Genomic DNA, 12,292 nt, shown 5'->3' with positions numbered 1-12,292 from the left:
GACACAGAGAGAGAGAGAGAGAGAGAGAGAGAGACACACAGAGAGAGAGACACAGAGAGAGAGACACAGAGAGAGAGAGAGAGAGAGAGAGAGAGAGAGAGAGAGAGAGAGAGAGAGAGAGAGACAGAGAGAGAGAGAGAGAGAGAGAGAGAGAGAGAGAGAGAGAGAGACACAGAGAGAGAGAGAGAGAGAGAGAGAGAGAGAGAGAGAGAGACAGAGACACAGAGAGAGACAAGACAGAGAGAGAGAGAGAGAGAGAGAGACAGAGACAGAGAGAGAGAGAGAGAGAGAGAGACACAGAGAGAGAGAGAGAGAGAGAGAGAGAGAGAGAGAGAGAGAGAGAGAGAGAGAGAGAGACAGAGACACAGAGAGAGAGAGAGAGAGAGAGAGAGAGAGAGAGAGAGAGAGAGAGAGAGAGACAGAGACACAGAGAGAGAGAGAGAGAGAGAGAGAGAGAGAGAGAGGACACAGAGAGAGAGACACAGAGAGAGAGAGAGAGAAGAGAGAGAGAGAGACAGAGACACAGAGAGAGAGACACAGAGAGAGAGAACACAGAGAGAGAGAGAGAGAGAGAGAGAGAGACAGAGACACACAGAGAGAGAGAGAGAGAGAGAGAGAGAGAGAGAGAGAGAGAGAGAGAGAGAGAGAGAGACAGAGACACAGAGAGAGAGAGAGAGAAAGAGAGAGAGAGAGAGAGAGAGAGAGAGAGAGAGAGAGAGAGAGAGAGAGAGACAGAGACACAGAGAGAGAGAGAGAGAGAGAGAGAGAGAGAGAGAGAGAGAGAGAGAGAGAGAGAGAGACAAGGAATAGCGGACTGCCATCCAAAACATACAAACCACTACCACTTAGGAAATATGTTTGAATTAAATAAGGGGAAACAGCTTGGCAGATCAGGGCCCCTTCAGAGAGAGTGTGAATCGAGAGAAAACTGGATTTTTCCTTTAGGAGAGAAACACACTGTAGCTGGATGTTGAGGGTCGTTCGTGACGTTATAATTTGGATCTATGTGTATGTGAACCCCCCACAACCTTGTTTTTCTGTGCTCAAAACCTGTCCTCTTCTTCAGAGTTGACACACAGACAACTAAATGTTGCAACCTCCTGTTTGAGCACTGGTTTAGTCATTACTTTTCAGCAACACTTTCAGGAATGGAATAGGAACATCCACTTCCAGTGAATCATGATTTTTTTTAAAGAACATCATATGAAAAACAGTACCTGGAATAACTTGTTTCCACTTTGGATATCGGAGAATTAAAACAGGTAGAGTACTTCAAGAGAGTATGTTCAACTCTTGTGGTACTGCTTCCTATAAGACAGTCAGTCCACCTCTAGTGGCATAGGGCTTCAAGGGCTACCGAGTGGTGCAGCGGTCTAAGGCACTGCATCGCAGTGCTAGAGGCGTCACGACAGACTCAGGTTTGATCCTGGGCTGTATCACAACCGGCTGGGATCGGGAGTCCCATAGGGAGGCGCACAATTGGCTGAGCGTTGTGAGGGTTTGGACGGGGTAGGCCGTCACTGTAAATAAGACTTTGTTCTTAACTAACTTGCTTAGTTAAATAAAATAGTCTGGCTGCACTACCACTAATGACCAGTATCTAGGATGAGCAGTAGAGAGCCACTTACCACTCTCCACTTGAGGATATACTGGGTGATGTGTGAGGAGGCAGGAGCGTTCCACTGGATGGGGTGGGAGTCAGGCTGCTTCCCTGCCTCTGTGATAATCACCTGGACTGGGCGGTGGCCACCTGGGGGGAGAGGAGGAAGAAGAGAGGGGATCTTTTATTAGAAGTCTGTAGTCTACTATCAAGCCAAATGTCACAGACAAGATGGTACTGAACAAATGCTAAGTATTCTCCTTGAACAACTTTATATTAAGGTTCTGTAAATAAACACACAATTGTTGAAAGTCACATTTGCTTTTCAGTGTCAATTGGTTCACTGTTCACACCAGACAGACCTGGTGTGACCAAAAAAGATAGTAGACTAGCTTGTCAGTACAGTGGCTTGGATGGAAACTAGTCCGAACCAGAAGTCTCTCCACTGTCTGGTTTCAACTAACTATGACACCCACTGGGCCTGTAAATCACTAGGTGTCTTCAGTGTCTGAAATCACACCAGGACAATATGTCCACCCCCACACACACACACACACACCATACATACAAACACCTCCCTGTCACAGGTGAGCAACTTGCAGCAACAGCGGGGAGTCATTTGGGGCAGTCAGTGAGGTCATTTGACCTGCACTCTTAAGGTCCCTGGCCTGCACCAAACATAACTCTAAACAATCAGAACATACATTTATTCCTCTGTATCTGTAACAGGCCACATGGGAAAACTAGGGCAGGATAACAGGGTGCAGGATTCAGAGTTTGGACTGGGGTCAAAGTGTTTCAGAACACTGCATCAAAGTTGCCAGTTGGTAACTCCTGGTTGGTGTGGTCTGAACACAGCTCAGCTGAGCTTTTCTGATTGACACCATCACCTATAGAGCACTGGCTCAGTGCAGGACTAGCCAGTGCTGTGAGGGGCCTCTTAGGAGGTGGGACTGTTTCACCCAAAGCGTGTTACCACCCAGTGGATTGAGAGAGAGACAGGAAGTGTGCGCATGTAATTAATTCCCCCAACCTCTCGGCCCTCCCTGCCCAGCTGGGTAGAACAACAGTACTCAGCCTCTCAGTAGGGGAGAGCCAACAAAGACCTCCGAAACTACAAAGACCCACGGAGGGAGGGGGGGCGAGAAAGGTAGACGGACGCACCCCTCTCCATTTGCCCCACATCAACATTTAGCAGTCCCCTCCCCCCTCCCTGCAGAGGTGGTGAAGGGGTGACACACCGCCCCCTCGTTTAATTTCAAAGGGCCTTTCGATAGAGGGGGGGATGGGGGGTATTTAAAGGAGGGAGCGAACGGGAGAGTTAAAAAGAAGAGCTAACAACGATTAACTCCCAGCAGGTGTCCCAAGTGTAAAGAGAAGGGGGTCGGCATGGTTGGAGAGGGAGGGGTAATGTCCTTGATCAACACCCCACTGAAGACAGTCCTGACCTGGGTAATCTGCCCAGAGGACACACTCAGACAGTTCCACTTATGCTTCACTGGTCACACTTCTGTTAGCCAATCAGACTTCTCTCCTTACCTGGGAAGGTCTGCTGTGGCTCGCAGCTCATCTCACCGATACCGTTGCCGTAGCAATAGCAGCGGTAGAGGACTTGGTGGATGGTTTTGTCCCAGGTCTCTCCAATCTGATAGAACACCCTGCTCTCAGGCTCCTGGCACTGGTCTGGAGGGAGAGAGAGGAGGAGAGAGATAAACTCCCATATCTATTGGGTGAAATACCACAGTGTGCCATCACAGCAGCAAGATTTGTGACCTGTTGCCACAAGAAAAGGGCAACCAGTGAAGAACAAACACCATTGTAAATACAACCTATATTTATGTTTATTTATTTTCCGTTTTGTACTTTAACTATTTGCACATAATATGACATTTGTAATGTCTTTATTCTTTTGCAACTTTTGTGAGTGTAATGTTTACTGTACATTTGTATTATTTATTTCACTTTTGTTTATTATCTATTTCACTTGCTTTGGCAATGTAAACATATGTTTCCAATGCCAATAAAGCCCTTAAATTTAAATTAAATTGAGAGAGAGGAGGGGAGAGAGAGAGAGACAGAGAGAGACAGAGAGAGGAGGGGAAGGAAAGAGATTCAAATTCCTGCTGCCAAAAATCTCTTTAGAATTTCAGCCCCTCCTCTTGGATAGAAGGTGCCAGAGGTGCGACAAGGCTTCATTGAAGCTCTGAAGAGGAACCAGAGAGAAACTCACCGATGGCGTCGCACTTCCAGCGCCCGCGTCCCTGTCCATAGCAGGTGCAATTCATCATGTAGCCCTGGTCATGGCGCTTGGTGAAGGTCTGGCTCACCTCGTAGGTCAGCCCATCCACAATGCACTGGTCTGGGGTAGGATTGAGACAAGGAGTTTTAATGATGTACTGGTCTGGGGTAGGAAAGAGACAAGGGGTTTTAATAATGTACTGGTCTGGGGTAGGAAGGAGAGGAGACAAGGGGCTTTAATAATGTACTGGTCTGGGGTAGGAAGGAGACAAGGGGTTTTAATAATGTACTGGTCTGGGGTAGGAAGGAGACAAGGGGTTTTAATGATGTACTGGTCTGGGGTAGGAAAGAGATAAGGGGTTTTAATAATGTACTGGTCTGGGGTAGGAAGGAGAGGAGACAAGGGTTTTAATAATGTACTGTCTGGGGTAGGAAGGAGAGGAGACAAGGGGTTTTAATAATGTACTGGTCTGGGGTAGGAAGGAGAGGAGACAAGGGGTTTTAATAATGTACTGGTCTGGGGTAGGAAGGAGAGGAGACAAGGGGTTTTAATAATGTACTGGTCTGGGGTAGGAAGGAGAGGAGACAAGGGGCTTTAATAATGTACTGGTCTGGGGTAGGAAGGAGAGGATATAAGGGGTTTTAATGATGTACTGGTCTGGGGTAGGAAGGAGAGGAGACAAGGGGTTTTAATAATGTACTGGTCTGGGGTAGGAAGGAGAGGAGACAAGGGGTTTTAATAATGTACTGGTCTGGGGTAGGAAGGAGAGGAGACAAGGGGTTTTAATAATGTACTGGTCTGGGGTAGGAAGGAGAGGAGACAAGGGGTTTTAATAATGTACTGGTCTGGGGTAGGAAGGAGAGGAGACAAGGGGTTTTAATAATGTACTGGTCTGGGGTAGGAAGGAGAGGAGACAAGGGGTTTTAATAATGTACTGGTCTGGGGTAGGAAGGAGAGGATATAAGTGGTTTTAATAATGTACTGGTCTGGGGTAGGAAGGAGACAAGGGGTTTTAATGATGTACTGGTCTGGGGTAGGAAGGAGACAAGGGGTTTTAATGCTGGTTGATCCTTTCAGTTCATTCTACATTCCAGTTGTCAAGGCTACTGGGTCTAGAACCAGGTAATGACAGTACAACTCCTATGACTGTTGTCTAACAACACATAAGAGAACAGGTGCTAGTAAGGCGGTAGGACCTTTGAGTTGGGAGTAGGCAATGCAGCTCCACTCTCCGCGGTTGTTGCCCAAGCAGGTACACTGCATCATGTGACCCAGGACATCGTGGCGTTTGTCCCACTGGTCTCCCACACGGTACATGACCCCGTCGTTGGTGGTGCAGGCCTCCTCGTGGGCTGGACGGAGGGAGAGAGGGGTCAGTGAGGGGCTGTGTGTGCGTGTGTAGGTGGTATGGATAATCTCTTTTGGCACTGAGACAGATTTAGTTTCCAGACAGACTCTGGACCCATGCCAGTGTGTGGGTCCTATCCTCTGCCCAGTGGAGCCAAGAGTCATTCATAATCAATCTAACAGGCTCCTATAGAGGCATTACTCAGTCCTCTTCATGTCTGTTCCCCTTCATTCATAATCAATCTAACAGGCTCCTATAGAGGCATTACTCAGCCCTCTTCATGTCTGTTCCCCCTCACTTAATAGCTTTTAAAGACCAACTCATTAACTGCCCATTGAACCTCTAACGGCTCTGTAGACCGTAAGTGACCCATTCAGTTAAACAGTCCTTATTACCATCTGTAAGGGCAACATCAGACGGATGAAGACAAGCCTAGTACATTTATCTTGATAAATGTCAAATAGAGGATTTCAGTGAACGTTGAAGACAGTAGCCCACCAGACCTTCCCACGCTCACCAAACAGAGCCTGAAAGACCTTTTAAAAGAGGGATCTTACCTAACAATAGTATTGTTTGCGTGCCGGTAAAGATGGGCTAGTCAAGGTACCTGACAGCTACTGTGATTGTTTATTGTTTGGTGTGAGGGCCTGAGACAGGAAGAGACATGTGAATTGACAAATCACACACACACTCACCAGCCATGGGGCAGAATCCGTAGCGCTGCTCTCCTTCGTAGTTGGTTGTGGTACCGCACCACCTCATGCCGTCACGGCGCCCATCGGCGGTACAGTCAGTGTAGTTACGCCCGTTGTAGAGGAAGGGGAACTGGCACAGGGCACCATTGGAGTTACCCCCTCGGGTCGACACCAGGGCTACAGAGCAGATCAAACGTTCAACAGTTAGATATGCTGCTATCTATCTTGCTAGCTACAGTATATATCTATCCATCCACCCACCCACCCATCCATCCGTCCACCCACCCACCCACCCACCCACCCACCTCCCTCCCTCCCAGACTCACAGTTCTTCTCGGTACAGAAGGAGTACTGCTGGTCTCTATGGTAGTCAGAGGTGGTGCTGCACCACAGCTGTCCATCAGTACGTCCCTCTGAGGTACAGGAGTAGTAGGTCTTATCCATGAACACAAAGGGGAACACACAGGCCTGGCCTTCTGAGTTCCCACCGTACACCTGGCTCTGGCCCTCTGGGGGGGGAGAAGGTGAGACCGGTTTAGACCAGGTGAGACAGGTTTAGACCAGGTTAGGTGAGGCGAGACAGGTTTAGACCAGGTTAGATGAGGTGAGACAAGAGGTAAGACACGCCTTGACTATGGAAATATACTTTTTTGAGACACAACCTTTTACTTTCAGCGGAACTCTTGAAGTATTAGTCTGAGTTAAGACTCACCCTTCTCCTCACAGCTGACGGCCCCAGTACCCTGGCAGGTACACAGCATCTGCTTGCTGCCCTGGGTCCTGATCCAGCGCATGCCCACGTGGAAGGTGGCGCCCGAGTCCGTGCGGCAAGCCCCCTCCTGGGGGGGTTCGGGGAGGGTGGAGGGCTGGTGGAGCTCCGTCTGGATGGTCACACGAGTACTTCCTGTACCTGTTCCTACACCTGTTCCTGTACTAACACCTGTGCCTGTGCACCAGGAAGACAAAGAGACATGTATTTTACCTATCCCAAGTGGCTGGTGGTAACTACATTGGGGAGGACGGGCTCATTGTAGTTGCTGGAACAGAATTCATGGAATGGGTTTGATACCATTCCATTCACTCCATCCCGGCCATTATTATGAGCCGTCCTCCTCTCACCAGCCTCCTCTGTTACCTATATATTAATTTATAACCTGTATGTCAGTGTATAACCTGTTCATTTAATTATGTATGCATTTAAATATATATATATATTTTAAAATGTACCTTTATTTAACTAGACAAGTCAGTTCTTATTCTTATTTACAATGACGGCCTACCCCGGCCAAACCCGGATGACGATTGGCCAATTGTGCTCCACCCTATGGGACTCCGAATCACGTCCGGATGTGATACAGTCTGGATTTGAACCAGGGACTGTAGTGACACCTCTTGCACTGAGATGCAGTGCCTTAGACCACAGCGGTAATCTTGTAATCTTTTACAAAGAGTGTGTGTAAAACACAAGAGGGCCGACTCACCAGTAGTGGCAGAGTGTCTCTCACACTTCCACTCTCCTCTGCCATTTCCTGTACACAGACACTGGAGTTGGTGTCTGTTAGCATCTGTCTTGGTCCATGTGTCTCCGATGCGGTAGGAGGTCTTGGTGTCCTGGTCATTACAACGATCTAAAGAAATAAGGAAAGGAATGATGAGTGTGTGTGTGTTTAAGTGTGTTTGCGTTTACATGAGTGTGTATGCATGTGCTTGCGTGTGTGTACTTACTCCTAGAGGTACAGGTGATGCGTCCGTTGCCCTCCCCCAGACAGGTGCAGTCGACCATCATCCAGCCTTGGTACGGCTTCTCCCAGGTCTGCCCCACCACGTAGGACGCTCCGCCCGCGTTGTCATAGCAACGCTCCGCTGCACAAAAACAAGTTCCAAAATGTTGTTGTTATTATTGTAATCTAATTATTTAAAGTTAATTATCCATCACCTTCTCCAAAGGGCCTGTGGGTTTGATGATGGAGGTACTATCAAGTTATTTTCTATACGTTAAGCAGCACAAAAGTTACCATCACTTCCCTTCTCTGTCACACATCTCTCCTGTGAATCCTCCTCGCGCAGGTGAATCTTGGAAAGGTATTTTCAGAATAAGATTTACTTTGACAGTGTGCACCTCTCCATCTCTTCCAGAATAAGAGTCCCAACAAACAATCTAAATGGCAATGCCATAATTGTCTCAGATACACATGTCATATTTCTGATTATAGAAGATATATTTCTAATTCCAAAACCATGCCTACATTATCACCAAATCATCTTCACCATTAGAACCTACCACCATATGAGTCACCTCACCTAACTGTCCATGAAAACACTAAGCTGATCTAAATCAATAGTTTTGGGGCAACGTTTGGGATAGAGATGACTGTTATGACCTTCAAATATTTACAACGACATCTAGCGCTATTTCCAATAAATGAGTCAAAGAAGGACTTTGAACTGCAGTTTGATTGGTTTAAGGACATCCCCATATTAAACGTTTATCCCAACAACCCACAGGCCACACATTCATTCCTTTCAGATTACATCTAGTCTCTCTTCTACTCCAAGGACTCAGACAGACAGACACTCACACACGGGTTTACAGGTCCTCAGACAGACAGACACTCACACACGGGTTTACAGGTCCTCAGACAGACAGACACTCACACACGGGTTTACAGGTCCTCAGACAGACAGACACTCACACACGGGTTTACAGGTCCTCAGACAGACAGACACTCACACACGGGTTTGCAGGTCCACTCTCCCTTGCCGTTTCCCAGACAGACGCAATCCAGCATGTAGTCGCCGGTCTCGTGGGGCCTTCTCCAAGTGTCCCCGATTTTATAGGATCTGCCTCCCTCGTGGCAGCGGTCTGGAAACAAAAAGACCAAACATCAATATTCATAAACACTAACGTACTACATAAGTGCACAAATAATACTATACGGGTTGTCGGGAAGGGCAACTCACTTCCTATTGTGCAGCTGATTTTGCCGCGGGCGGAACCGATGCAGGTGCAGTCCCACATCATGCCGTCCTTCGCCCTCTCGTAGGTCGCACCCACAGAGTACGTCTGGTCGTTGTATTTGTCATAGCAGGTCTCCTCACCTGCAGAAGGCACCAGAGAAGACTTTCAACATGTGGCCTAAACGTTTGAGATAAACGAAGCGACTTCTGTGCGCAATGGCAAAAGTGCCAAAAAGGGAACGCACTCTGGAGCGCACGGATGTTGTGCCAAAAAACGAAAGAAACTGCCTACTTCATTATACATTCAAGTCTGGTGCTCCAGCATACCTTGGGGTTTTGTTTTACATTTGATCCCTGCCGCTCCGTTGCAGGTACAAAGCAGTGTACTCCCACGGTAAGCCTTCTCCCATTGATCGTTTAGTCTGTAAGAATGTCCGTTCTCATCGCAGCCTGAAAGATGATGGAGACACACACAAAAGAGCCATGAGTTCTGAGCAAATTCGGCGCATGATAGGTTAGCTGAACACCCATATTCAATACATGTACAGTAGTGATTTATAAAAAATAATCTTAAAAGTCCTTCAAAAATGGAAATGGAACTACAATTGCCAATTACAAGCTGTGGGTTCAAGGTGCATTCAAATGCTTTGTCTAAGGGGCAAAATATGACATTAAGAGCAAGTCTACATACCTTGAGCCAGGGGTACTGTGTCTGCGAGTTCGGGGTAAACTTGTTCCTGAGCTTGTCTCTTGTTTTTCCCTTGGTTCTTTGGCATACAATGTACCGCGCTGCTTACGCACAGCGCAACCAGCAGCCCTGTCACTGGGCTACCAGTCATTTTGGTCAATTTAAGAAGAAGAAAAAAAAAAAAGATACTTTTACGTTTCCAGTTATGTCCTAAGTAAAAATAAGAATCATCCAGGTGCGGTGAAGTTGACCGTCAGGAGCGGATAGTATTCTCTCTCCTTGCTTTCCAAATATTACCCCGTGCTGCTTCTCCCAGCGGCTACTTTGACCGCCTTTCCTGCAGCCGATGCGATAGACCGACTGGAGGGATGCAGACCGTTTTTATATGTGAGCACAAAGACACTGTTTGGGGGGAGGGGCAATGTGCGTCTGGGTCCAGGGGATCAACACAGACGAGTCACTTACCAACCATGCTAAACCGCAGACCCAGACCAAGAATGAAGACCTCACAGAGTACAGCACTAACATCCTGAGGCTGGGCTGGACTGTGCAACCTGGACTCAGAGGTAGACATAACACAGTAACAAGTAAACCTGTGAAACTAATGTAAATGTTACATTTAGTATGGTATGTATTCATTTGTGGATGTCCATCATCCATTTTGTAGGATATGTTATGAATTGCAATTCATACAATATGTTACGAATTCCAATTTGTTGTGGCTAACATTAGCTACATGGCTAACGTTAGCTAGGGTTAGGGTTAAGGTAAGGGTTAAGGTTAGGGTTAGGAGTTAAGGTTAGAGGAAGGGTTAGCTAACCTGCTAAGTAGTTGCAACATAGAGACATTCCTCCTTTCGTTTTTGGCTTAAGTAACCTTCTGTCGTATGTAAACATACAAAACATAACACATCATACTCATTAAAGCATCACAGATTTACATTTACTATGTTACGTCTTTGAGGCCAGGCTGGATAAATAGGCCTACTACAAAATCAACCAGAATTATTTTATTTGACATATTTTACCAAATTGATATGAATCGAATCCGTTAAATCGGAAATAGACTGCTTACAGAGTAAGGAAACCAATGTGTACATTTGTAATTTGGGTGAACTACACTCAGACAAACTTCAATTTATAGTCCTAATGATAATGACAGCCTAATGTTGATAGGCTAATCATGCTTAACTGGTCCTTTACAGAAGTCAATGTGACCCACAATGACTTAGCTATCAAACAATGGCAATTAAAGCGTTAAACGGAAAAAACCCTGAATAAAAGTATAACGATAAAACTAGGCCTGCAAGATTGCAGTCTCATTTCTGTTTGGACTTAAGAATGACATGTTTTGGTAGGTCGATGGGGGATGGGGGGGTTACTGACAGCTCACCCCTACGTTCCATCACTGTGAAGAGGGAAAGAGTTGACCCTAATCCACCCAGACTGGTTCACTGTTAGGGAGGATCCCAACAGTTTTCATCTTATCTACACATGAAACAGAAACAGTTTTAGTGCTATTAGCTACATTTATGTTGATTGCGTAAGAGCAATTATCCAAACATTATTTTGATGGAGAACTGTTTTGATATTGGCTCATTCTGTTGAATTATTGTATACAGTTCTATCAGTACATTTGAGATGTTATGAATTGTGAAACATCACCCTCCCTTCCTCCCTCCATCATCCCATCCCTCCTCCTGTTGCTCCTCCCCATCCCTCCTCCTGTTGCTCCTCCCCATCCCTCCTCCTGTTGCTCCTCCCCATCCCTCCTCCTGTTGCTCCTCCCCATCCCACTCTTCTCTCTTTCTTGCCCTCCTTCCAACACTTATTTTTTTCCCTCTTCTCCTCTTCAGTATGTGTGTGTGTTTGTGTATGTGTGCGCGCTTGCATGTGTGTTTGTTTGTGCGTGTGTGTGTGTTTGATCATGCGTGTGAGAAAGCAACAGAGCAAGAGGTGTTCTTGAATTTTTCTTTGCATATTTTTGTCTGCCTCCTGCCCTTACCAAACAAATCAATGCTAATAGCACATTTTCTACGCTCAACGACAGAAAATAAACCCCTCTTTTCATGAGTCATGTTTGGTTGTCTGTGGTTGAGGTAACTTTCTCCCCAAATTACACACTAATGAATCCCTCAGCTGAGGAAAGTAATGTTTTCCCAATGAGAGGAAGAAAAAGAGGACAGCGGGAGATGACAGATGATAGGACTCCTGGTTTTGGCAGTGGACTGTCAACCTGGGAAAACCTCAAACGGATGTCTTCCGGTTTAACTGAGATTAGTCACGGTCCAGGTCTGGTCTGGTCTGGACGGTGGCTTCAGTACGGTAAGTCAGATCCGTGGTTGGGTTCCTGTAAGTGTCCACATGGCACAAACCTGGCACCAAATCCCGGTTCTGAAACACACAAAAAACGAAACACTTCCTTGTTTTTAATACGGATGGTGAATCACTGAACCTTTCACATGTGGAGAAAGGTGTGCGCCAAAAGTATCACATATTTTCCACCCATGAATCAACTCCAAAACAACCAGGAGAGGGGAAAAACTGACATTTAAGGCTGCATGACTCCAGAACATTTAATACAAAAATGTGATCAAAACAAACTTCTGTGTAGTACGTGCATAGACCTATAAACTCCTGATGAATCACCTTCAGCTCCCATTGGGTCATTCAACCCTCATCTCCAACCCAGTAGCATCAATCTCATGTCCCCTGTTAACTATCCCCCCAGGTGACAGGTTGTCGATGGAGATAACTTAGGCTGT

General features: G+C 46.5%; 1 protein-coding gene across 4 annotated transcripts in view; it reads right to left on the bottom strand.

Annotated features, from left to right (window-relative positions):
* The window catches only part of LOC115196398 (fibronectin), a 29,166-nt gene extending 19,268 nt beyond the window's left edge, over positions 1–9,898 (bottom strand). For all 4 annotated transcript variants that reach the window (XM_029757198.1, XM_029757200.1, XM_029757199.1 and 1 more), the window contains exons 1-13: positions 9,532–9,898; positions 9,168–9,290; positions 8,844–8,981; positions 8,614–8,745; positions 7,608–7,745; positions 7,364–7,510; positions 6,595–6,828; positions 6,209–6,391; positions 5,883–6,059; positions 5,036–5,191; positions 3,831–3,959; positions 3,140–3,283; positions 1,629–1,750 (exon numbers count right to left, since the gene is read on the bottom strand). In XM_029757198.1, coding sequence (XP_029613058.1) covers positions 1,629–1,750; positions 3,140–3,283; positions 3,831–3,959; positions 5,036–5,191; positions 5,883–6,059; positions 6,209–6,391; positions 6,595–6,828; positions 7,364–7,510; positions 7,608–7,745; positions 8,614–8,745; positions 8,844–8,981; positions 9,168–9,290; positions 9,532–9,679 — 1,971 coding nt within the window. In that variant the 5' untranslated portion in view covers positions 9,680–9,898. The remainder of the gene's footprint in view (positions 1–1,628; positions 1,751–3,139; positions 3,284–3,830; positions 3,960–5,035; positions 5,192–5,882; positions 6,060–6,208; positions 6,392–6,594; positions 6,829–7,363; positions 7,511–7,607; positions 7,746–8,613; positions 8,746–8,843; positions 8,982–9,167; positions 9,291–9,531) is intronic.
* Positions 9,899–12,292: the final 2,394 nt, after the last annotated feature.

Source organism: Salmo trutta, chromosome 6 (genome assembly GCF_901001165.1).
Source record: "Salmo trutta chromosome 6, fSalTru1.1, whole genome shotgun sequence".
In the NCBI taxonomy this organism is placed as follows: Eukaryota; Metazoa; Chordata; class Actinopteri; order Salmoniformes; family Salmonidae; genus Salmo; species Salmo trutta.
This window is presented reverse-complemented; position numbering and strand designations above follow the sequence as displayed.